The 26950-nt window shown below is 41.5% G+C and overlaps 1 protein-coding gene across 1 annotated transcript in view; it reads left to right on the top strand.

The window, feature by feature from the left end:
- Nucleotides 1-26950, top strand: part of LOC147322275 (cadherin-20-like) — a 99299-nt gene that overhangs the window by 70021 nt on the left and 2328 nt on the right. The window contains exons 3-12 of the mRNA XM_086306756.1: nucleotides 872-1175; nucleotides 6007-6301; nucleotides 6604-6723; nucleotides 11943-12110; nucleotides 13549-13736; nucleotides 14156-14409; nucleotides 21277-21413; nucleotides 22958-23079; nucleotides 23334-23451; nucleotides 25362-25613. Coding sequence (XP_086162882.1) covers nucleotides 957-1175; nucleotides 6007-6301; nucleotides 6604-6723; nucleotides 11943-12110; nucleotides 13549-13736; nucleotides 14156-14409; nucleotides 21277-21413; nucleotides 22958-23079; nucleotides 23334-23451; nucleotides 25362-25613 — 1873 coding nt within the window. The 5' untranslated portion in view covers nucleotides 872-956. The remainder of the gene's footprint in view (nucleotides 1-871; nucleotides 1176-6006; nucleotides 6302-6603; nucleotides 6724-11942; nucleotides 12111-13548; nucleotides 13737-14155; nucleotides 14410-21276; nucleotides 21414-22957; nucleotides 23080-23333; nucleotides 23452-25361; nucleotides 25614-26950) is intronic.

Consider the following 26950-nt stretch of genomic DNA (forward strand, 5'->3'; position numbering starts at 1 on the left):
TGCTGTTGGTGCCTTTTCGACCATTTTATGTGACTAATATTGCGGCTTGCTGTGTCGTGCAGACCATCCAAGAGGTCTGTGCATTAACTGAAATGAAACGTTTATGGAGGTTGCTTTGTGGAGGAAGCTGATAAATTAGGCTGACTAATTTTTGCTGCCAGCCTCAAGTGGCCATAAGAGGAACTACAGTTTTAGTGACTTCATCTTGTTGTCATGACTATTAAAGCTGGTTGGCTGTTGGCCTAGCTTGGTACTGGTTGCCTTACTATTAAAATTTAAAAATGCACCTGCCAGTGCTTCTGATGCTCCCTACTTTATATAATACATTCAAGTAGAAATGACAAACAGTGGTTTGGAAGTTACATTAGTCTGTTCAGTTCCTGAATTTTGTACACCTACGGACTGATTTGATGTACTTAAATGACCCATAAAAACCACAAAAGGTCATCTTCATTCTAAGGCAATCCTCACTAGAGATGTTATAGTTACACATACCTGTGACATCAACAGTCTTTTTGTTTTCATTTTATAACTTTTAAAAAGAAAAAATACAGCACAACGTTTATTTGGTTTACCTAAAAGCAACAAAAAAAAATCTGAAGAACATGTACCCATTCTCCTCATTTCTTTTCAACTCCACATTGCCAGTACAAGAGGAACCCTCTCATTCAGCCGTTATAAGGCTCACACAGATACACAGCTCATCATAAATCTACAAAAGCTCAGTAGTAGAGAAATAATCTGGAGTCAGTGGAAATGTCCTTGTTGTATCCCGTGGCACTGTTGGAGACCTGTGGATGACACATATTAACAGAAATGAATGTGTCCAGAATCTGAGACTCATCTGTGCTCTTCCTTTTTTCTCTTCCAGCAGCCACAAAGACGAGACCCAGGAAATAGCTCCACTTGTCAAGAAAAAGGGAAAAGTCTTTTCAAATACTACTCCGTGTTTCACGATGGGAGACCGAGTGCATCTTCCAGCAGTTGCGTGGACCTTGCTCCCCGTGGCTCTTGGCATTTTGACCCTTCTGCCTCATAGCCTTCTGGGTACGCCGGCAGAGGAGGAACATGTAGGGAGCTCAGCACTGCTGCAACGGGCAAAGCGAAGCTGGGTGTGGAATCAGTTCTTTGTCCTGGAGGAGTATACTGGACTGGAACCACTTTATATTGGAAAGGTCAGTCTTCACTATAAGTTGCACTTTACATGTGGAGGTATAAGATGCAAAGAGTGTGGGTTTCTAGCCTTGCAAAGAGCATGGTTTCTAAGTAACCTTTGAACTGATAGGTGCTGCAAAGTGAATTTAACTCCAACTCCTTCAAACAGAGCAAACTAAGAGATCTATAGGGGAGCTCTACTGCTGGAGGTCATCGGCAGCTTGGCTAGAGCTGAGCACATGAATACAAAAAGAGAAGATCATGGGTGGGCAAAGGCAAGCTTCAATAAACACAAGAAGAAGAAAAAAGAAAAAGAAATTCCAAATTTAATCCCTGGATGCACTGAGTTCTTCTGAGAGACAGCCTCTCTTCTGTCCACTTTGAACCAGAGCCAGACAGCAGTGATTGAGTTAATTGACTCGAACCGAAGCTTCAGTCGGTCTCCGTTTCTCAGAAGTGGACGGCACATCTGCAGCACCGCTGACATGCTCTCACAAGAGCAGAGGAGAGGTGCTCACAATGGAGCACTTTGATTGCTCGCTTGCTAAAGTGAATTGAACATTTGATCAATAGTTGTAATTCTAGTCATCATCGGCAGAGAGAAGCATCATTTCTGCAAGCTCAAACTTAAAAAAAAAATGCCATTATATCACTAAAAAAGATTTCTCTGGAAAGAGAGAAAGCAAAAAAATAATTTAGTGTCAAGTGCCTGCACAAATCTGAGTCGATTTAGGAGCCATTTCACTGAGTATTACTCTCACAGTATAGAAATTGTCTGCAGGAGCACATGTTTTCTTTTAGTTTCAACAAATACAGAAGTAATAATGTATCTAAATTTAAACAAAATGCTCAAGCCTGCTATTTTTTCTTACTGTGAAGCCAATTTTAACCAATTTACGAGCAACAAACAAGTATTATCAGTGCAGCTAACACCACAGACACTATGAAAGATGGATGTGAAGCCAGTGCTTATTGAAGTCTTTCTTTTTTCTGAACTCAACCACCAGGTTTGGGTCATTCTGAGTAAAATATTAACTCAATTGTGGAAGTTTTGGTCTTTCTGAGAATGCTGATTGGCTAATGACTTGTGATTGATGAATCACTCACTTATCACAGCTGGTTTCAAAACACCAAGAAAATGCTTTTTGCTATTCCTGAATAGCTAAAAGTATAAAGCCCCGATTTCAGAACTACCACTCCCTCAATATCCCTCATCAGCTTTTAAAGCACTGCAGTATTAACTGCTCATCCTCAGAAATCACCCTTTGGGAGTGATGCAAACCTGCTTTAATTAGTCTTCTGGAATAATTTCACTACCACCGCTTGGGAATACTGAGGAAAATGTCAGATTCCTAAAAGCCATGTGCTTATGCAGACAGAGAGATCTGCAGGAAAAATATTACTTCCACTTAAATATGGCGTGAAAAATTTCCATACCGTGTTTCTCCTCATCTCTAATTTTTTCACACTGAATGGATAAAGTGATTCTAACAGGCTGAGCTACAACCCAAAGGGCCACTCAAGTCCGGGGCAAAGCAGAAGATGTATTGCAGCCTCCGTCCTTAGTTTGCTTCTCCTCAGTTCTCCCTACCTCTGCTGAGGAACTTTGTATTCAGAGCCGCTGGGTTGATGGAGGTTTGGGGGTTTGGGCCAAAGCTGAGAAGGAGCAGGTAATTGATAGCCCGAGTGTCAAACTTGCTACTTTCAAAGGCTTTGAAGGAAAGGAGGCACTGGAGCCGGAGAAGGTGGATAAGCAGAGGAAAGCTGAGCCTGTGATATATCACTACCAGACACAGGGCTAAAGTCCACAATGAGGTGCTGATTAGGAAATCTATTCTGGGCTGAGCTGGGCTTTGCAGGAGAGCGTGCAGGTGGGCATGTTGTCGGCAGTGATAGGAAAAGCTGTATTGTCTGCTTCTCGGCAATGAAAGATATTGTAAAAACTACTAGTGCATTATCACTGGCATAACAAGTAGCAAAACTTTTAGCCGTTCAACCACCTCGGCTCGGCCCCAGATGAGAAAAACAGCCAAAGGAAGTGTGTCTTGAAAGGAGTGTTTGCAGATTTAGTGCTGTGTTGTGGCCTGGCTGCACACCTGTTGATTATATATGAGACAGACTGGGGGGCATTTAATTTCACTCCGCTAGTGTGATGGCAGCAAGCACTCATCATACGCAGAGGCCCTTTAAGTACAAAGTAAAGTCTGATTGCAGATCAACAGGATGACATTTGCTCTTAGAGGCTACAAAAGGCTTCTGATTGCACTGCAGGGTCTCGGGCAACAGGCTATAAGCTGTGATTATATGTCTACTTCCAGCAACAATATTAAGAACAACACATAAGCACACACCATCCCTGGAGGTCAAGAATTTTACAATTTTGGGGGACTCAAATCAGTTTGACAGTAATGCATTAATTTATCATAAGGACATTTCATGTTTTTCCAGATTATTTAGACTACAACGTAAAAACCATTAACAATGAGCCCTGGTGAGGTCAAAATTAGTTAATTGCTAATCACATTACATCAAATTACATCAGGAAAAGCTTAGATCCATGTGCCAAAATCATCACATACCCACTGATCTGAAGTGGGCCAGACTGGGAACTCTATTGGTACATATCCTACATATCGCAGAAAACATTCAGTGAAAAGAAGTTTAACTACAAATTGTAGTGCAGCGCAAACCCACCAGCATAGCTCGACATGCTTGTCAACACAACAAATTACAGGACAATGTTAATTTGCAAAAAAGTGCTGAATTTATATATCTATTTGTTTATTTGTTTTCTTTTTTGTTTTTCTTTTACTGTGACAAAAACTGGAAATTTTCTGTTATTTAATGTAATACGAACAATAATAAGCAATTTAACTACAACCAAAGTACTTTGATGCAGTACAACGAGCAACGTGAGGTCTTTGCCAGTGAGACATTCTGGCCCCACCCGGGTCTTAGGTTTGACACCCCTGGCTGAAGCCGTGGAGTAACCTCTGGGGCTGAAAAAAGATGAAAAAAAAACTGATAAAGCGACATCACTTGAATTATGTTCTTCTGATTTTATTTTACCTACTTTTGATTCAGAGCGTATCTTATATTCCATTACTGACGAGAGAAGAGGGAGTAAAACGGAGCAGGTGGTCAAATGAAAGCTGTTAATGAAGAATCATCTTCAGCAAGCAAATCATCAGAAGATCAAAATGAATCCCTGACAAAGGCAAAGATACTTTAATTCATCTTGTTCTCTTGAATCAAAGGTTTGAGTGCGCTGCAGCAGATTTTAGATAACAAATTACTTACCCAAATTTGACAATATCCATGAAGCATCACCTTAACCATTGTCAACAATGCCAGCATATGCATTGATTTTTTTTTTTAACCTACTCAACCTACTTGCTATTCAAACCGTCTCTTTGTTAGGGCCAGTCAATAAGACTAAAGCTGTTTACAGGGGGAGGGGCTTAAATGGCTTGTTTCAGACAGAGAATCCAAAGCCCCTGACAGAGCCCTTCTAATAAAAGTGTCATGGTCCTGGGTCTTTTGACCCAGCGTTTTAAGTTTGAGTTTATTTTGTTCATTAGGTTATCTAAGTTCATTTGGTTATTAGACTCCTTGTGTTCTCTTCCCCTGTATTTAAGCTTCCCCTCACCCTTCGTGTTTCATGCTGCGTGTCTTATGTTATCAAGTTTGTATTATTATGCCTAAGTGTTTCTAGTTATTATTTTCCCCTCGTGTTTCCAACCATGTTAAATCTCCCCTGCTCTTCATGCGTTTCATGTCTGTGTCTTACGTTGTCAAGTTCGGGTTGTCATGTCTATGTCTCATTATGTTTCCTGTTTTATTGTGAAGAGGTCTGGTGTTCTGTGTTCATCATGTTCAGTTTTACTCTCCCACTGTGACGTCATTATGTTCATGTGTGCCAGCTGTTTCCTCATGTGTCTCCACTTCCCCTAATCACCTCCTGTGTATTTAAGTCCTCTGTTTTCAGTGTGTGATTGTCAGGTCGTCTGTTGTCCACACCATGTTTCCTATGCCATGCTTCCAAGTTTCTTGTCTAGGTTTTTCTTATTGTTTGTTTAGATTTCCCAGTTTAGGTTTGTGTTAATTTTGCTTCAGTTTGCCTTGCCCTTTGTTTGTACCTTTTTTTTACCAGCCATATTAAACGGCTCGCTTTTTGTTAACATTCAAGTTTTGTTCCCTGTTCCTTGGAGTCTGCATTTTGGGTCCTTTTTCAATTCATACAGTCTGCCCTCGCCAGACTGTGACAAAAAGCCCCAAATAAAAATATGGAGCTGGAAAGGAGCACAACAAGTCCACTTTAAGAAAGTTACCCTGTAGCTGTGTTGTGCACACTGAATCATGGCTACTCTTACACTCCTAACAGTCAGGTTGCAAAAATGTGAAATAGCAAATTTTCATCACATACTTTACTGTTCTTTGATAACTTGACTAATTCCCTAAATAGGGAGCCACGTTGTTCCAGGCATGTACTACAGCCTCTTTTCTTGTGTATCCTCATTTCTGGGTGTGTGGGGGTTTTTTTTTTTGTTTTTTTTTTTCTGCAGCAACTATAACACATGTTTAGTTGGACTGAGATCATGAGGTTGACTTGGACGTTGCTTCATTTGTCCCAGTAAAGCTGTTTGTTTGTCATTTCTGTATGCTTAGGATCGCTGTGCTGTTGCATTTTTCTAAAATTGGAAGATACGACCTAATTATCATTCCCAAAACATGTCAATGCCCTAATACTTTTGGACTGCACCATTTGTCTGTTGTACTGTCAATTTATGACTGGTCTTTCATGCTGGTCATGAGAATTTCACTTTTAACTAACAACTCTGAACCGCACAGCTCCACTCAGACATGGACAAAGGTGATGGCTCCATTAAGTACATCCTCACGGGGGAAGGGGCGGGCACCACGTTCACCATCGATGACAGCACGGGGGACATCCACGCAATCCAGAGGCTGGACCGAGAGGTGAAGGCTCAGTACATACTCCGTGCACAGGCCCGCAACCGCCTCACGGACAGGCCCCTAGAGCCTGAGTCCGAGTTCATCGTCAAGATCCAGGACATCAATGACAACGAGCCGAGATTTCTAGATGGCCCATACCAGGCGACTGTGCCTGAGATGTCCAAAATAGGTAAGCAGAAGGAAAAGGAAAGGCGGGCGCATGGTAGGAGACAGAAACAAAAATGTTCTCTGTGCATGTTTGTCCATGTTTGCAGCCATGGCGAACAATAACAAAGTGCATAAAAGCCCTTCAGAGTTGACGCTGTTGCTTGTTCTTACAGCCTCGTTTCCATCTGCTTCATTCACAATTCATAAAGATACTTTTAAAGTAAATAAGCACAGTTAGTTTGTGTCTACAGATGGAGAAATCTCCACCTAAGAGGATGCTTCCTATTTATAACTGCATCATCTCCCGCTAACCTCTGCTTCCAGGAACATCTGTGATCCAGCTGACCGCTACAGATGCTGACGACCCCACATATGGCAACAGCGCACGTGTGGTCTACAGCATACTGGAGGGCCAGCCTTATTTCTCTGTAGATGCCAAGACTGGTACGAAGCTGCAAAACCACTCATTGCATGCAGAAGCTGGAAATTTCAAGCTTCACCAGCTACTAACTATTTTATGAGCTCCATATGAATTTGTAATTACTCGGAATGATGTCAAATGACCCGATAAAGTCCACAAACTTCCTTAAGATTTATTAACAGGCACCTACCACCTCTTTTTTAACACTATATCACACTGATTTTGTCTGATTTTAGCAGTCCACACCCCTGTGTATACCAAACCGACTTTGAATGTAGGAAGCTCAGCATGGTTCCTGTTGTTGCTATGAGACTACCGAACACTTGTCTGAAACGCGACGCAACTTGCCACGTCTCTAAATCCTGGCACCCGACAAAAAAAGAGCTCAAAGTGTGACTTTTCTGTTGAAAATGAGGACAGAATAAGACAGACGGCGCCTCATAGCATGGAGAGCAAACGCTTGGAGAAATATAAAATTAAATACTATGTATTTTGCAGTATACTTTTAACCATCTTGCTGGTTTCTGCTCACCTGCTTTCTCTTTTTTATCTCTTTCCAAGCAGCAGTTGAGTCCCAGTTACCGGCTTATATTTTGAGTATTTTCTTCTGAGATGATGAATCCATCAATGGTGACAGAAACATACAAAGTCATTTTATTAGTAAAGGACTATTTGAAGTTTTTGAGAAACCTGCTTTAACCCACATCCTGTTAGCCTAGCTTAGCATAAAGACTGGATCAAGAAACAAACAGCATACTTGGCTTTGTATTATGTATTTCTTGCAAATGCTTTTGATCACACAGCTTGACCTTCTTCATTTCAATCAGTACCAGAAGTAATTAAAAATAATTATTAGTATACAGTAGATAATAAAAGGAAGTGTTGCACCCTGTACTTAAAGCTAAATGATATAGGCTACTACATTTGACAAAAGTCAGGGCCCCAAACTTATGTGTGGCGTACTCCCTTTGGTTGTAGCGAAGATTAAAAAAAAAAGAAGAAGCAGTTTTTGGTTTACGGGCAAAAACTGAGTCACTCCCCCGAGACTCTCACATTAAAATGTCTGGCTTTATAGCAGAAATAAATACGTTTACAGCTTGCTACAACCTGTCTGTATATTTAGGATAATTGTGCTGTTGTCTTGATTTAAAACTGCAACCTAAGCACCTGGGTTTTTTCAGGCTTTAAGTTTTCTATTATTGCTGTGGCAACCTTGACTTGCAGCTGGAAGCCACAGCTTCACTTTCTCTAATTTGAGTCACTGAACTAGATTTTGTGTCTTTTTTTAGTGATGTTAGTGCCTTTTACCAACTAATATTCCATTATGTTGCATCCAGTTAACTAATTAAATGTTGTCAAGTATGCAACTACACCATTTTAACACTCCTAGTGTCACACATACATTCATACAGTGTTTTTATCTAGACATAACATTACACACATGAAGCACTGGGGTAACTAGCTGGTTCAGCATCTTACTCAATGGTGCTTCAGACCATTGATGGGAGGAGCCAAGTATCCAACCATCCAACCAGCCACAGCTGCCCCCAAAAGACAGGAAGAATAATGCACGAATACTAACTGCAGATAAGAAACAGAGTACAGCAACATGGAGACTAACCAGGGACCTCAGGATGACAACAGACGATCCCAAAAAGGGAGACAGGAATATTTACACACTGAGGGTGTTTAAAAAAGTGGAGACATTTTTGGTAGTGCACTTCCACCTTTGTGTATTTATCATTTTCCTGTTTCAACATGACAGTGCTTCAGTGCGTGAAGCCAGCGTACAGCATGGTGTGGAAAAAAACTGGACTTGTTCAGACAAAGCTCTGACTTTGACCATCTAACAGCTTTGGGATGAACTAAATTATCAACCCACAAGCGTGAGAGACCTCTCCAATACTCTTGGGTCTGAATTAGATCAAACTACTGCAGCCAGGTATCTTTTCAAAGAAGAAGAATAAAGATTATTGGTTGGCCAGCGTGTTTTACAAAATAACAGCATATAAAAATAAGGTAAACATAACTTGTAAAAGAGGAAGATTTCTTTAAACCTGTAGCTTTCTAGGATGTGGTTAAAGGATTTACTACCATGTCCAAAAATCCATTAGTACCTCTGGCCAGTGTTTAACACAGCTGTCCCGTTTCTTTGTCAGCACAGAATCTGTTGCCAAACCGCTGAGGGTGCACTGCCCATCAACAGCCAGTCAGACTACTGCTACCGCTGCTGCTGTAGGTCGGCTCTGCAGCCATCAATCAGCCTCACTGCCTCGACTATAGGCACAGCTTTTATTGGTGCTGCCACAATGTACAACTTAAACACAGACAGCCTTGGAGCTGCCCGCAACTTGAACTCCTTTTCTGATTCTGTAGCACAAAACTTTTACCTTGCATGAATTGTGCTGCAGATTTAAAATAAAAGCAATTGAAAAAAGCACGCAAATGTGATTCAGAGAAATTAGGCTGTAAGCCAATAGTGAGGTTGCAGGGTTGAGGTTGGTTACGTGCACTTTAACTGTGCAGCTATGCAAAAAAATACCTTATTTAATCCTCTAGAAGCAACAATTTCTTACTTTTCTTTGCTCTCATTTTCAGTTCGAACTAAAGTAAATGTGATTATTTCCACTTCTTGATTAGGACACTGACATGAGTGATAACTTCATTAGGAACACCTGTGCATCTGTGTAATTATGTGCTCATCTGATCACGCAATCATGTGTTTGCAGAGCAAAACATTAAAGTCTGCAGATAAGTCCGAATGCTTACTTAATCTAAACATAAAACATCAGAATCAGGAGTAATGTGGTTTTTCTCCAACTGCTGATATTGTGAGATTTCCACCACAGCTGCTTCTGGAGTTCAGTTAGGTGAGAGGTCAGCTGGCAGACCGGTTGGAGCTGGCAGACAGTAGCATAGATAACCAATCTTCACGTCCGTGCTGAGAAAGAAAGCATTTGAGTCAGAGGTGGACAGGCTACAACAGCAAAGGACCACATTGAGTCTGACTGAGGCAGCAGAGGTCACAGACTCACTAAAACTGGACAAAAATGTATCTTGGTCTGATTAGTCTCCTTTTTGTCCTAAAGCTGCAGATAGCAGGCTCAAATCTATGGTCAGAGATGATGTTTCAGTACCACAGTTGACCTTTTCTAGAAGCAAGTCACGTTAAGTCAGGTACTGCAAAATTATTTTGAAGTCCACTAAATATGAAGCCACAAAGTTTGATTCTTTTGACTCAAAATAGAATCTAAAAAGGACATTATTACATCTTCATGACCACCACCACATTGTTGTTATTTTTTTTTTCAAAGTCATGGTAGTCTTAGGTGCTTGAAGGCAACTCTTTTTTTAGGTCCTTGAAAATGATATCATCGATCAGTCGCCTACAGATATATTTTGAGATCCCATCTGTTTCAACTCCCATTCACATCTAGATGCATCTGACCCTAATAACTCTCATGATAACAGCATAAGTCAAACCTCAGGTCTACTTCCAAGGTGACAACTCCACCAGGGTTTAACTGGCTGAGAATCCCATCAGCTGTTAAAACCTAAAACCTCTTGGATGAGAAATTGGCAAATTGTATGAGTGCAACACCTATACCTGCTAATTAGTGCTAATTAACTAGATTTTCTCACCCAAACTGAAACAAAAGCTTCTTGGGCAGGCTGTTTTTAGCAGCGGCCAATATTATTTGTCAGGTAATTCAATTAGGCGGTTCAGAGGTCCAGTTCGTTGACTCCCATTAGCAGAGGTGAAGTCTACCAACTACCAAAGACAGAATAAACAGGAACATAGGAACATGATGCGTCTCACTGGTTGGTGAAGTCACGCTATAAATAAATCAAAATCAATTAGCAAGTGAACGAGTGAGCATCACCAGGATAACAGTCCTTTCTGACCAATTTTTAATTTGGCTACATCGTATGTACTGTCTATGGCAAATACCTGTGCATTCATCTGCTTGTGCCAGACCCCTAACTCATCCAGGTTGATGATTCAAAACGTAGTGCCCTTTGTAGAGAAACTATCCGTAAAGGCCAGAAAAATTTTTTTATATCAGGCTATAAAGATGTTTTTGAAAGCTGCAGCTTTTTGCACATCTGTGCTAACTTGGTCAGTGTCTGCTTGTCCCACAAAAGCTCTGGACAAATGCAATCTAAAGTCATGCTATGGCTACAACAGCAAAGCAAAAAGAATGCTTATCAACATTTCTACCACATTAACAAGTAGATATGTCTGCTGCTGCACAATTAAAATTGTCCCAAACCTCTGCTCTGTGCATGTCTCAGTGCAACAAGATGATTGGCTTTCATATTTCTCAGCTTGGGCGTTGATTGACTCTTTGTGGTCTGGGACATTTGCCTGTAGATTTTGATTCATTATTATCTGAATACCATGTCTCCCCTTAAACGTTCCTGGTCATTCGCATGGTTTACAATCTCCTAATGACTGCTCTCAGCATGATAATGCACCATGTCACAAAGCCAAAAAAGTAATTTGAACCTGGTTTCATTAACATGACAATGAGATTATTGGGCTTAAGTGGCATCCACTGTAACGATGCACAGATTGCACATATGTCCGCAGGCACAGTGGTTAATCTGCATAAAAATTAACATTCTGAAAAACAGAGGATGGTTTGTGAGATGCATCATTAATGAGGAAAATATTAATTATGATTTCTAAAAAAAACATTTTTCATTTTTCATCAGGCATAAACTAGACTGCCATTCTGCTAGCTTGCACAATTTATAATTTAAAAACAGTGTACAGTTGCCATAACATCATATCATACTAACATATTGGATATCCAAATGAGAAATAACAGTAATGTGTGTTTGGGTGGGGGACTCTAAATTAGAGAAACTAATTAGTTGTGGTGTGTGGTGCGAGGATGATTTATGCATGCATGTGTATTAGGATGACACTGGACTCCTCTCAAGCCCCCCAGGCACCAGCAGATCACCTTTTGTATGTAGCAGAATGCACATTTACTGTCGACTTTATTTGGTACACCTTGCTAGCGATGGGTTTGAACTCTTTTTGCCTTCATGACTTGCGTAAATCTTCATGCACAGATTCAACGAGATGCTGGAAAAATCCCTCATGAACAGACAGAGATCAATATAAAATCAGTTGATCATCAAGGTTTTACGTTCATTTCAGGACACCATCCTTTGGCTGTTTCACCTCAGTCTGTGTCAACTGACCTTTAATTTGCCTCTCTGTTTTTAGGCGTGGTCCGTGTGTCCCTGGCAGACATGGACCGCGAGACCAGAGAAAACTACACTGTGGTCATCCAGGCGAAGGACATGGGCGGGCAGCTGGGGGGGCTAGCCGGCACCACTACTGTCAACATCACGCTCAGCGACATCAACGACAACCCGCCCATGTTTGACCAAAGTAAGCAACCCTCTGCAGATGTTTTTCTTAGTTTTATTGATTTTCTACCTGAACCCATATCAGCCTCGAGGAGGAGCAACATGTACTTTGTCTCAGCAGCTATGAAACAGCAGCGTGTGATATACTGCAGGAAAACTTCGAAAAGAAAAAGAAAAAGCCTCTGAGTATATACAAACTGTGCAGCTTTGAGCTATGACTCCCTGAGGTAATGAGGGCTGAAACAAAGCATTACTTTAAATGTCAGAAGATATTCTTCCAGTGAGCTGATTTGTCCAACCAGCAGTCCACAAATTAGCTCTTAATTTTTATCAGACAAATGACTGAACTAAAAGGAAAAACAAACAACCATTTAACTTCTACTGCAGTAAACACTTTTTTTAATCTTCATAAGAAGTCCTCTTTTCAAAGTTAAGTTTTGGAGTCTCTGGAGAAAGCTCAGATGTCGTTCTTTAGGAAGACCTTATCATGCAGTTTTGTATATTTTTATGGTTCAGCATAATACTGATACTGTTTTATTATTTTTGGTAAGAAGTAGGATTAAGTCTCGATTTTGAGCCAGTTGGTGTTTTTGCTTTCTGGAAGCTTGGCCTTAAAATGATGCTGACTTTACACTGAACTCTGCCTTGTGCATTATAGTACAGCCTGAGCGTGCTGCAGCTGAGACAGGCCAGGAACCCAAATTCAGAGCCCTGAAATGGCCCTGAGATCACTGTTTAGTTTCAGGGTTGACACCTCACTCGTGGTGTGCTTTGTGTATTTTTAAAACTGCCCCCAATAAGAACTGTGCAAAACTATTCATCTCTACATCTATCCACTTCATTTCTCTGGAGAACCCAAGCCATTAGCCCCTCTGTCCACTTCTAGCCACCAATCCCCAGTCATTTACCCTCTGGCCTCCTCCCTCCCTCCCTCTTCTCCTTCTTCCCAGCCACCAGACGCCCCATGCTGTCTCTTTCAATATACCAATTTCTACTTCTCTCATTAGGTCAGGGGTTTGTCTAACTGTCTGCGGTCATCTCGGCTTGGCCGACCGGTGGCTTCGCTCTTAGACAAAGAAAACACCCAGCGCCCACTTCCTCCTCCATCACCAGTCCCCAAACCAATTAACGCCATCACTCTGATGGAACTTTGATCGGTTGTGAAGAGCTTCAGGGATTCCCCTCCGACAAACACAATGTGCAAGCGTTTCGCTTTAAGGCTGCGGGGAGCTCCACAAATTGGGCAGCTGTCACCTCTTCTTTGAGGTTAAACGGTAGATGAAATTCAAGCCGACCCATGAGACAGTAGATAACCCAATTGTGAGGCGTTTATGGAGCCATTTATTTCATCCGGCTTGAGATGTGGTTTGGAGACAAGAGGAGCCGAAGAGGTTTGGCTCCCTCTAGAGGACTGAAAAGTGAACCCGTTTGATTACACTCATGTTAATCTGTGTCTTCAGGGCTGTACCAGATGAGCATTCCTGAGTCGGCTCCTGTGGGGTCGGTGGTGGGACGCATCTGGGCGAAGGACAGGGACATTGGGGTCAATGCTGAGATGAAGTACAGCATCATCGATGGGGATGGAAGGGACACCTTTGACATCAGCACCGACCCTACAAACCTCTTTGGCATCATCACAGTGAAAAAGGTACAGACTAAAGATCTGTGATAGAGATAAAGATGATATTATGATATAGATATTAACTATCCAATTTCTTTTTTTTTTTTTTAAAAAGAAACAGTCCATTTTTTATCATTTACAAAAGGCTGAAAGCCTTCTTTGTCCTACACTCAAAAGTCCCTTCAGGAATCTATCAATTTAATTTCACCTTGAGTGAGGGAAAGATCACATTCTTTTTGCAGCATCTCTTCAGTAAATTCAGCACTGAAATAAATACTTAATATTTATTTTTTTATTTTGAGCTGGACAGTTCCTAGCAGATAGGCCCAGCGTTTGCTGATTTTACCATGAAATACCAGCAGTTTAACCTTTTAATCTCAATCAACGTCTTAACCCCAGAGTTCTTTTTTAAAGGTTTAAAATCTTTTTGTGTGTTACCCCATCAGCCGCTAAACTTTGAGATCAAGCCAAGCTACACTCTAAAGGTGGAGGGAGCCAACACCCACTTGGATCCGGCCTTTCGCCACCGCGGGCCCTTCAAGGACGTCACCATCGTGCACGTGAGCATAGAGGACGTGGACGAGCCCCCGCTGTTCGACTCGCCGGCGTACTACGTCGAGCTGCCAGAGGACGCAGAGATCGGGACTATGGTGAAGACCGTGTCAGCGAGGGATCCGGATGCTGCCAACAACACTGTGAGGTGAGGATGACAAATAAACCACTCCAGATTTTGTGTGCTTCAGTAGTTTTGCAGTTTTACTGCAAACATGCTTACTGTGCAAGAGTTTAGTCTACATTTTAAGCATTTAAATAGGTCAATAAATACCCTTGATACGACAAAAACCACCTCAAAGGCAAAGTTTCTATTTTTTGTGATAATGCTCCAGTTATGTGCTTCGCATGGTTTGATTTAGCAGAATTTCTGTGCAGATGTGTGACAGAAACAATCTGCTGAAAGTCCTCTTTGTTGTTTCTACTGGCTTCAGATTTTATGCACCAACACTGTAATATATGTAGACACAAGATGCTTGATATAAGGTGTGGCCTTATCTGGATGTGATGCTAGCAGTCACTGTCTAAACATGGACTGCACAATCTGTATCTGAGGATTTTTTCTCCATTCTTGGATAAGTGTAGCCTTCAGTGGGTGCAAAGGTCACTGATTGAGCCTGATGAAGGCATCAACCCAACATGTTCAGAGACACAGGGACTAAATGTTGGCTAGAGAAGTCTGTATATGGCACAAGCTTAGGTTGGAATGCCTCATCTCGGTAGCTCAGATTCCACCAGAAACAATCAGATCAGGTATGGTGCTCTCATGGATATGCATGCCAACATCCTGCATGCCAACAGCCCAGCCTCGATCAGCTTCTGAGACCACTGGCTTCAGAAGCAGTAAACTGAACCAATTCTGAGATGCATCAATGAGTTAATTTGTGTTCGGCAAACAAATTATCCATCCCACCATTGACTAAAACCAGTCAACTGGAACCAAGACAGACTCACAGAATGTGTTTGGGTTCTCTCAGAGATTAAACTTATGCACTGAGAGGTGAATTTAAAACAGAAGTTAAAAAAAAATTCCCACTCTTCACCTTTAAATATGGATATTTTTTAAGCAACTCTTCTATAAGCTTGGAAACTTATAAACCAAAATGTATTTAAAATATGTCGGTAATTTTCATTAATTTCATCACAATTTTACAAGCGTTGTCAATTCATTAATTTAATAATGTAATAACTGCAGTCTATCTGGAGCATCATATTTAGTCAAATCTGCATTTTCATTAGTTTAAAGTAAAATAAGAGTAAAGTAACCTGTTTACCAGCAGGGGGCAGCATCACAACACAACTCACAGCTGGCTGCAGCTGCAGGCTGATATGACTGAGCTCCCATTTATCCACATGTATGTTCAGAGCAGGACAGCTGACACGAGATAGAGGACTAATCTGTGTAACAACCAAAGACCACGCAGAAGTAGAGATGCTGACGACGTATGTCATTTATTTCAGTCTGGTTTGTGCTCAGGTAGAACAGATGTTGCGTGGTGCGTTGATCGTCCAGACTGCACCTTTCATAAACTAATTAGACATAAAGCCTTTTAATTAGGCTATTAATCATCTGAAGGAATGAGCGGCTGCGGGGGTGACTGAGTGCTTCACACAAGCTGCACCTCGTCCCAGCTTTCCCTTTTTTCCACCTCGATCAGGGTGAAAAGTAAAGATGTAGATGACTCCTGTGTGTGTTTGCTGCTCACTTCATCCGTCTGCACGGACACTCAGCAGTTTAACCCGAGTGCTGTGTCAGGGTTTTCGTCCTCTTTCACTCATAGATATTGACTTCTATTGTTTCCCCCTTCACTGACAGGTAACACGTCATGCAACTCACCTGTATAACAGTACTGCAAGTCTTAAGTCATCCCCCATTTCTTCATATTTTGCTAGTGAGATGAGGAAATAGGTGATTTATTTAAACATGTCCAAATGTACATGGACATACATGTGCATACCTGCAACACATGCAAAACAAAACACAGAAAATATTTACAGAAACAGTTTTGAGGATCCTAATGAGCTTGAGAGTCGATTTCTGGTAGGAGCACCTTTATTTTTCAACACAGCCTGAACTGTCTTAGGAAAGCTTCCTTATCATTTATTTAAGTAGTCTTTAGGAACAATTCTCCAACCTTCTTGAAGGAAAAGCTCATCTTTGGATGTTAGCTACCTTCAGATGACCCCAAACTTCTTCTGTAATGTGGAGGTCCGAGCTCTGAGGAGGACAATCTACGACTGATTGTGTTTTTCTACCCAGGTATGATTTTACTGCACTGGCAATGTGTTTGAAATCATTGTCATGCTGAAAGATTTAGCCATTACTAATGAGATAGATTCCAGATGGTGTTACATGTTGGATACAAATCTGACTGTACTTCTTTGTGTTCATAATTTGATCAATTTTGACAATTTCTCCTGTCTGTAAAGTGGGCTCAAACCACCGTGTTTTACAGATGGCTGTGAATGTGTATGAATGTTAGATAGAAAGCACTTAAGGACAGAAAAAAGTGTCTGTATGAATAGGTGAATGTGGCAATGAGCCATTTCTTCCTTTGTCCTTCATTTTCACAATCTTTTAAGGACACTGCCATGCTTAGATATATCAGGTTTTCAGCTAAAAGCTCTTCAAGAATCATCTTGTTGGTAGAAAAATTCTATTTGACAGTTTGACATCTTTCATACATTCAACTAAAGAAATGGGGAAATATGTTTATGCGTTTTTGCAACAGGCTGGTAGTGAAAAAGTGGCTAAGGAGGTGGTGGTTCTTTGCTAAGTGCTCTGTTATGTGTAGATGCAACACTGGTTCATCCCTTCAGTTAGATGCCTTTTTATCCTTGAATGACTCATAGGTCAGGATTATATGGTTTTAAAATATTCTTACAAGGACTGGACAGAAAATAAGTGAAAAAGCAGCCAATGTCCAAAGAAAAGCCTGGAGAACTATTGTTCAGGACACATTAAAAAATACTCTCTTGGCCTAGAGAATGTGTTTTATTTTTGGTTTTTTTAAATGAACCTCATAGCAGAAAACTGATTTTTTTTCTCCCCCCCCATTTCCCTAAAAACAGCCCTTTTGTTTGCTGTTTGAAGACTGAGGCTTCTTAAAATCACAAGATGCAGCCAACGCTCGAGGTTACCATGTACTGCTGCGACTGAAGTGGCTGCGGTATTCTGGAAGTTCTTAGTACAAGTTCAAATGCATCATTCTTTACTGACTCACTGTTATAAAAGCCTGCTATTTATTGACAGTAAAAGTTGTTTTTCTTATTATGGCCTAGTAATGAGGACCAGGAGACTTCTCGCACATGTCTGTCTATGATCAGTAAAAGCTGAGCTTGTTCACTTGAAGTTCTGAAGCTGTTGAAGAAGCTTGTCTCCAAAGAAAAGAACAGAACAAACAGTCCATCTTCTTTTTAATCAGCTTCTTTTTAACACTTCAAAACAGGAAAGAAAAATTTGTGAAACTTCACAATCATTGGTTAATGATTTGTGTTCAACTCTAACACTGGATAATCCTCCTTAATGACTTTTAGAGTAAGAATTTGAAAATGAGCTCAATGTTTTATTTTATATGGGCTGACACAAGTGGCCGAGTTTATAAAGTAATCCTCGTTTACTGATGTGACAGAGAGACTAGCAAAAGTAACTCTAAGACTATTTTTTTGCTATGGGAGATCTACAGGTAGTCATCCAAGGTTTTGATGATTAATAAAAGACCCAATCACGACCATCAGCAGAAAACTGATTTCTAATATCTGGAAGCAACAGGATTCAGAGCAGCTGAAGTTGCAGTCTGAAAATGTCGTGTCACTAAAATCTTCAGGGCTGGACGAGCATCAGTGAGAGATTTTCAAAAAGCGAGTTTTGGCAATGGGAGCTGCAGATAACTGAGGAATCGGCTGTTGCAGCAACAGCAACATCAGATGGCAGATAACAACAAGCAGCAGGTGACCTTCAGTGTCTCTGTCTGCCTCATCTGTCATCTCTCCGTCCTTTCTGCGCTGCAGCGTGACTGGCAGATACATATGTATGCACTCACCTCACACTTTTTCACCTGCTTTTTCACACACACTGCCCCCTCCCCCCCTCCTCAGGACTGTGGACCAGTGATATTAATAGAGATCCTTCAGGGAGATCCTCGCCAGCGGCAGACATGCCAATCACGACCGTTTCCTGTCGGCAGTCAGTCAAAAATGCGCACAGCGAGCAAGTCTGCAAGCACAGTCTGCTGCTAATGCCTCAGTGTGCCAGCAACAGACTTTTATTAAACATTTGATATCTGCATCTGGTGATGATCACAACAGCATGTGTGTTAATTAGTCATTTAAAGGCAAAAATATTTCTTCCTTCAGTATGTTGCCTGTGTCAGTATGATGTGATGCATTTAATGCGCTTCTACGAGACAAATAAAACTGGTCATATTTATTAAAAGAGAAGACTTAACCAGGGCAAGTTCAGACTAAAATATCAGGATTTGCAGCAGTGAAAAACAAAGCATATGACAGGTTACATGAGGAGGAACTGTGGTACTACATGAAGAAGTTATGAGTGGGAGAGAAAGTGGTGCTAGACATGAACATGGACAACGAGAGAGTGATAAGATGTGCAGTACGAGTGACAGATGGGTTCAAGGTGGGGGTAGGATTACATATATAGATATCTGGTCTGAGCCCCTTATTGTTTGACAGGTTGACAGATAAGGTCAGATACAAGTCTACGGTGAAGACTGGTGTTTGCAGATGACACTGTGATCTGTAGTGAAAGTAAGAGAGCTGCAGAGGTGGAGGTATGGTCTGGAGAAAAGAGGAATGAATGTCAATGGAAGCAAGACACAATGCATGTGTGTGATGTACAGTTAGTGAAGGTACCCGAGTTTAAAAACCTCTGGTAAATGTAGCCGCTAAGACTGGTGGACCTAAATCTTCACCACCACGTCTGGTATACATACAAGCGAAAAAGGGGAGTGGGTGGGTCAGCGCTCAGGGCACAGAAACTAAGCTGGCTTCAAACACCATTTATTTCCATAATAAAAAAAACACAGCCAGAGTCACAAATACAAGACAAAATTCCCCATATACAATAAAAGTAGTGTTGCAACCCGCTAAAAACCCTGCCGGCAGAAATAACTATACAATATTAAAACAAGGCTAAAACATGTTTTCCATATACTAAAATTATTCTCCCATAGTCCCATAATCCCACAGTCCAGCCACACATGGGCGAATGGTCCTTATATGAAGGAGACAGGAGAGGAACTTCTCTTCCAGTATGGTAAAACTCGTCAGCAACAGACCAGGGAGGGGGCTCCTATCGCAGACCTGTCTCCTCCTGACAGCGCGTCGCCGCACAGTCCCGCCCCACTCCACACCTGAACACGGCCTCCCTCGTCTCACCGTCAGATGCAGGCAGAGGGGCATCCCTGCCCTGTCGTGCATTGCAGCCATCGCCACCCACTGTTGCCGTTCCTGCCGTTAGGACTGGATCGCCGAACAACTCGCGGCGCCCCACAGTCAGGCAGCAGTTCGTTCCACACACGTGCGGGGTTGCACGCGTTCCTTTTTCGCCTCCTCACCCTTCGTGCGTCACTCCTCTCTCCTTTGTCTCTGCGCTCACCATCCCCTTTAACAGGTCAACCTGGCGGCTGATAGGCCACCTTGGGGAACGCCCCCACCTCACAGGTGCCTACAATTATCTGTTTAGTCCACAGTGGGTTAAAGGAACATGGTACAACATTAACACCAATATAAATATGAGGATAAAACCATGCAGTATAAATATCAATAAACAAACATGCAATATAAATATCACTATAAAATCATGCAAATAAAATCAACACTATGTACCAATACACAGATTGATAAAACATAAAAACACAAATTTCCGCTGTGTGACATAAACAATCCAAAACAATGGACGATGCACAAAAGTGATGAAGGAGAGGGTGCTGGCAGGGTGGTGTGGGTGGAAATGAGTGTCAGGAGTGATTTCTGACTAAAGGTTAGCAGCAAGAGTGAAACAAGCAGATAGAAGGTCGAGCTGGAGGTGGCAGAGCTGAAGATGCTAAAACTTTTATTTGGAGGATGTTGAAGATGGAGCTGCCAGACAGGAGGAAAAGAAGAAGGCCTCGGAGGAGGTTCGTGGATGCAGTGAAGGAGAAGATGTGTTATATCTGCGTGAATGCATTGCTCTCAAATCAAATTATAAAAGTTCAAAATAGCACAAAAGTGGGTTTTTCATAAGCTATTATTGATCATCTGTGCATGCTAGTCTTGCCTCAGCATATGAGAGATTTTCTGCTCAATAAGTGCTGTCTAGTATTCACTGCTCCAATATAACTGCAGAAGAAAATCTTACGTCACTGACGCTCTGTTATACCATCATTTTAACGTTCCTTTAAGGAATTTAACAGAATACAGTTTACTTTCCTTTTTTTCCTTATGTTTGGAAAAAATGAAAGTGCAACAACATGCAAGTTATCATCAGATCACAGATTTACACACATATGCTTGTTTCCTGGTTGAAACACACATTTGCGGCTCTTCCAGGTGAGAGGAGAGCATGGCAGTGACAGGTGAGCTCCATCTCTGTGTGAATAAACTGGTTTATGCTCCACAGCCTGGAAGAGGATGCGCTCTTCATCCCTCTCCTCCTGTGTGTGTGAGTGTGGCCGGTTGTTGTTGTTGTTGCTGCGTGTCTCTCTCAAAAGAGCGTTTCTGGAAAATGGCCCACGGTGGCAGGAAACGAGCCAGGGCGGCACTCTGCAGGTCTGCATGTCCCAACATGTTGGAAGTTTGGCAGAGGATGCAGATACTCTGATTAAGTCTTATCTGGAGCCTCTTCTCATAGTTCCCTCAGGAGTTTCCAGCCTGCATCTTATCACACACATCCACGCATGGGTCACGCACTGGATTATGTGTGCTTGCATGCATTACCCTATGAACCACTTAAAATTACATAATGGTGCATTTTATTTATCACTGTTGTCATTATGTCATCATCTTGTGTCACCAGGTACTCCATCGACAGATCCAGTGACCCCGACAAGTACTTCTACATCGAAATCACCTCCGGGTCACTGATGACGGTGCGCTCGCTAGACCGAGAGGAAGTCGGCTGGCACAACATCACCATCCTCGCCATGGAGATGAGTACGTCTTATACACATGCAAATAAAGACACATCTGGCTGTAACTGAGTTCTGCTTTTGCTGCTTTTATGCCATTACAGTGTAGTCTCTATTTAAAGACTAAAGTAGTTTTTGAACAGCATGTGCATCCATAGGTGGTATGGGAGCACTACGTGACACAGATTAGTGCTAACATTTCAAAAATATAGAAATCAATCATGCATACAGTTATCATAACCTGTAAAACTGCAGCTCAAATTTAAATAACTGTTTGAATTTAAGGACTTAACAGCAGAAAACTGTGAGATTCATTCAGCGGCTTTATGCAGAAAACAGAAACAAACAGGTGGATGGAGTAAACTTGAATGAACGCAGACTGACTGATTTTTTGAGAACAGCTCTTGCAGAGTTATGTAACGCTGAGCAGGAGATGCCCCGCAGAGCCGCACACAGCTGGTAGCCCCGAAAGTCACCTTCACCCCTCCTCCCTTTGCTTTGTTTGTCTGTTTGTGCCTTTGTTTGGTAGACACACCTTAAAGGAGATGGTAATTGAATTAATGACTAATTAAAGAACTTCCCGCATGGTGGCTAATTAAAGATGTGACGGAGACGGAAAGGGCACAGAGAGGAAGAGGGAAAAAATTTCAATGTACCGGAACAAAGCAAAGCTGACGATAAAAAACTTTCTCTCTACTTCACAGTCCTTATTTTCACTTCATACTTTAAAAATGAGTAGCTTTTTATATGTTGCTGTAAATTCAAGAGCAAAAATAACGAGGAACTCACATGAAATTGTAACTTTATAGTTGTGATATAAGTATTTTTAGACCTGTGGACATAAGATTACTGAGATTGAGCCATGTTTGTGAAAGGTATGTGTGTTATGATGTGTCAACAATTTTACATTAGCTTCTTAATGACAAACTTGTGTTACTTGTAATAATGTAATTGAGTCCAAAAACTGCTAAATGTCCTAAATTAAACACAAAAAGCAGTCGGACACTAACAATACTAGTAATTAAAAAGGTGATTATGTGAGAACTGAAAGCATTAAGTGAAATTTTTTTTAAGAATTTTGACAATGTGTTTAGGATTGAGTCAACACTTTGTTACCAAAAGTGATAATTAATTTGGAGATTGTGTCAGAACTTTAATTTGTTACACAGTGTAGTTCAATTTGAACTAAACTAATTCGTAGATTATTAATTTACCAAATCTTCAACTTCAGCAAAGTTGGAGCACGCTCACTGCAGTGAATATTAAAGCACAGTAAGACCACGTGGAGCTTTGACCTCGAGAGCTAATCTCACACCTCTGATGGATGGATCATGTGATGAAAACTGAGAAAGTAGTTACTTTGCACTAATTGTGTTTTCACAGCTTATTACACAGCTGGTTAGGGTATGCAAATGGCAGGCTGTAATGGGGAATAACAGGACTGTAATCTGTGAGGATCCTGCTGAGCTCCTCCGTAAATCTTTTACAGCAAACATGCTGCACCTTAGGATTTCTCAGAGTCATTTATCTCCGTCCATCAGCCTCTGACCAGTTTGCGTTTCCCTGCAGATAACCCCACACAGATCGCAAGTGTGTCGGTGGCTGTGAGGGTCCTGGATGTGAATGATAATCCTCCGTCGCTGATGCACTACCTGGAGGCGTATGTGTGTGAAAATGCCAAAGCAGGGCAGGTACGGAGACACCAGTTTGCATCAGTGTTTGGAATAAGTCCCTGTAAGTCATTAATGATGATAAAATACTTGTATAATTTATATTCTGGTGCTCTTAGAGTAAAATCTGAGACACATTTTATACCACCCTTACCTGTACTCCAGAAAAACACATTTTTCTCCACTACATAACATCTGTTCGACTATCATTTCTTGCTGAAAGTGAAATAAGCCATTAGCAGATTTTAAATATGACTTTCATGTCTGTAATCCAGCTGATCCAGACCGTGACAGCAGTAGATCCAGACGAGCCGCTTGGTGGGCAGCACTTCTACTACAGCTTGGCTCCAGAGGCCGTCAACAACCCTAACTTCACCCTGAAAGATAACCAAGGTACACGTTCGGTCACGGTTCTGTGTCATGCACGAGTTTTCCATGCAGGCTAATTTGATTTCTAGTGAGTTGGACCAGTAAAATAAGATCGCTGTTTCTCCTTATCTATGGAAGAGCAGCATCCACAGTAAAATATGTAGTATGGAAGTATGCAGCCCAGCAGTAAATATTCATGGTTTTTACATTTTAATGCAGTCGTGGTAAAAAGCAAGTACAGCTTCCTTCTGTTCTAAGGTCTTATGAATCAGGACATAATTAAAAATAATCTGCAAGTCAAAATTTTAAAATTATTATTAAAATACAACCTCAAATGAACTGCAGCATGTGTGTTTTTTTTTAACAAAAACTACACTGTATCACCGCTTCTTTTTTCGGCCAGTCTGTTGTAGAGTTGCTGCTGTATTTGGGATCATTGTCCTGTTGCATGATTCAGTTTCGATGAAGCTGCCAGACATATGGTCTCAAAACTGGCTCTAGAATACTTGTAAGTGGAGGCAGATACTCTGGAGTTCATGGTCAAGTCAAGTACTGTAAGGTGGCCAGGTCCTGTGCCTGTGCCAAATCATCACCCCTTCACCACTTGGTATGGGGCGTTAGTGCTGGCATGCTGTGATTGGTACTTGCTGTACATTATAGCCAAACATCTCCACTTTGGTCTTTTCTGTCCAGAGGACATTAATGCAGAAGTCTCGTGGTTTGTTCAGATGCAATTTTGCAAACCTAAGCCATGCTGCCATGTTGTTTTTTAGAGAGAACAGGCCTATACCTGGCAACCCTGGCAAACTAACCATCTTCCGTCTTCTCCTAGTTGTAACAGAATTTTAACATATAGCATGTTAACTGACACCTGTACAAATTGTTTAAAACCCATCTCAATTTCTTTGAGCATTGCACAGTCTGACCTTGGGTTGAGTTTGCTGGGATGTCCACTCCTGGCAACTTCCACTTATGAAGAATCTCTCATTGCAGAATGACTTCAGATTGTTTGAAAAAGATTGTGTAACTTTTCCAGACTAATGTCCAGCGATAGTTGCTTCTATAAGATCATTGCAGATGTCTTTCCTCTTTGGGTATACTTGGTATTCACCACACATGCTGTGTTTTGGCTTCATTTTTTCTAAATCAGTTATGCAAATATGAAGTGTCATTTGTATTTATCAAATTTTAGAACTTGCTAAGGACTTTTAATTCCTTTCATTAAAACACACAATTCACATTCTTATGAATCTTCATGTTCTTGATATTGTTAAAGATGATTCTTCTCAAATATCTTCATTTACTTAATAAAAAATATAATGAAGGATTCAGTGTTTCTCCATTATAATTACATTCTAGGGGCGTGGGGAAGGGAATGCAAAGCAGAATTATATTTATAGCAATTTAGAACAATCAGATAATTTTGCTAACTTTTTCTCCCTCAGGCTAGACAGAAATATTGCACTAAAGGATATTTTAATACATAATTTTAACTACAGTAACAGCTGTAGAAACCGTGGGAGATGATCAAATGTATGTGAGGCTATTAACTCATTCACTGCCAGCGATTGGCAGTGAATGAGTTAAACCCATTGACTCATTCACTGCAATTGACGGCTATAGACGTCAATGGCAGTGAATGAGTTAAAACTCTTTTTTCCTGCTATATATTGACAGTAAAGATCAGTGTCTTGAAATAAGCCTCTGTGAGTAATAGGTGTGATATTTAGTAGCTTCAGTCGACATTTCCTCTTCACAGCTGTGCTCGTCTTCAATTCTCACCACCATCCCATGACTCCTCCGCGTGTTCAGTTACCCTGAACGCAGCACATACATGAAACCCTGCTGCTATCAGCTACCTCACACTAAGCATCTTATTGTTGTATTTCTGAACACTAACTTGATCTTTTTGTGACCTCTGTGTTCGCTTCCAGACAACACAGCGTGGATCCTGACACGCCGTGGCGGTTGGTCACAGCAAGACCAGACCGTCTTCTATTTGCCCATTTTCATCTCGGACAGTGAGCAGCCGGTTCAGAGTAGCACCAGCACGCTGACTATACGTGTGTGTAGCTGCGACCAGGAGGGCAACGTCATGTCATGCAACGCTGAGGCCTACAGCCTGCCCGCCAGCCTCAGCAGGGGGGCTCTGATCGCCATCCTGGCCTGCATTTTCGTCTTGCTGGGTGAGCTGCTGTTACGATGATGTGCAAATAACCGTGTCAGCTAAAAGCTCACAAAGCCTAAGTTTAGGTGACACACATAAGTGCTGCTGCCCTACATGGTTTATTATTCTTACATATTAAAGGGAACGAACGTTTGAGTTTTAATATAAAGAGAGTGCCAAAAACTGCAGTTCCTGCAATGGCCACTTGAGGCTGGCTCCATGAGACAAGAACCAATGCCCTTAGACTTCCATGCTAACATGCCAAATTTTAAGCATATTTACAGTCTGCTACAAAACAAGATTTTATTATCTATAGTGAATTCAGATTAATGACCTAAACCTACCTGAAATTAAAGGACAAAGCACTGAGAATCTGTAGTAAAACCTTCCACTATACTTACCCTGAAGTGTCCTGTGTAACAAGTGAGATTTAAAGGGATAAGGGTTAGGCATGTTTAATATTTGTGAATATTTATAAAATGTTGCGTTTGGTCTCCATTTTGTGGTTTTATCCTTGAGTCCTGCAATCGCTGTTTTAAAAAAGAAAAACATTGGTGAAACAGTTGTCCCTGATTTGTCCAATCATGCTCTGCACAAACTGTGAATGTCATGTTGGAAACCCAGCACGACGAGAACCTTTTTCTGCACCGAAATCTTCACGGTTCGTCTCATTTTGGACGCCTGTCTGATTGACAGGTCAAACGTGAAGTGCACAAATGCAGAAAGACATCATGCAGCTGCCGTAAACTGCTGGAATATGTGGCTGGAAAACATTTTCCAAGTCAGACCACATTTTAATCTCCTGTTGTAGGATGTGAAAGAACCAGCTGAGGGCGAGCCTCAGGGGTAGGAGCGGGCCGTGATTAAAATCACTGCCGCACTTTGTTTTACACCCTGACCTTTCAGCGAGTCGGTGTGCTACTTTAAATATTTGTGATACCCCCTCTGAAGAAGGTAATCAACCCTGAAGCTGAACTTAAAAAGCAAAGTGCGCAAAATATGCAGCCTGCCGAGAGATCTTAGATCACCCAAGACGTGACACAACACAACAGCCGAAGGCTAAAAAGTCTGTTTGCAAAAAAGGAGGCATCTCCCAGTGTGACATCATTGTAGGATTAAATATGGATTTATTTTCTCACCCTCGCAGAAAGTCTAGCATTCATTAGCACCAGCTGCCCTGTAGCATCACACTTTCAGTTCCCCAGGGGACGATACGGACCCGCTTTATCTCTCCCTGCAGACCTGTAGCTGCGGGTAGGAGGGCTCAGCAGGTTGACTCGCTCTGCTGCTCTGACAGGCAGCAGTAAATTTTCTTAAAACATCCTTGCTCGCCTTCTTGTGAATTTTATTTTTTTC

The sequence above is a fragment of the Aulonocara sp. 'chitande type north' Nkhata Bay genome, linkage group LG9 (assembly GCF_057382095.1).
Source record: "Aulonocara sp. 'chitande type north' Nkhata Bay isolate Kocher_YH1m ecotype deep benthic linkage group LG9, A_spYH_male_GT1.1, whole genome shotgun sequence".
Lineage (NCBI taxonomy): Eukaryota > Metazoa > Chordata > Actinopteri > Cichliformes > Cichlidae > Aulonocara > Aulonocara sp. 'chitande type north' Nkhata Bay.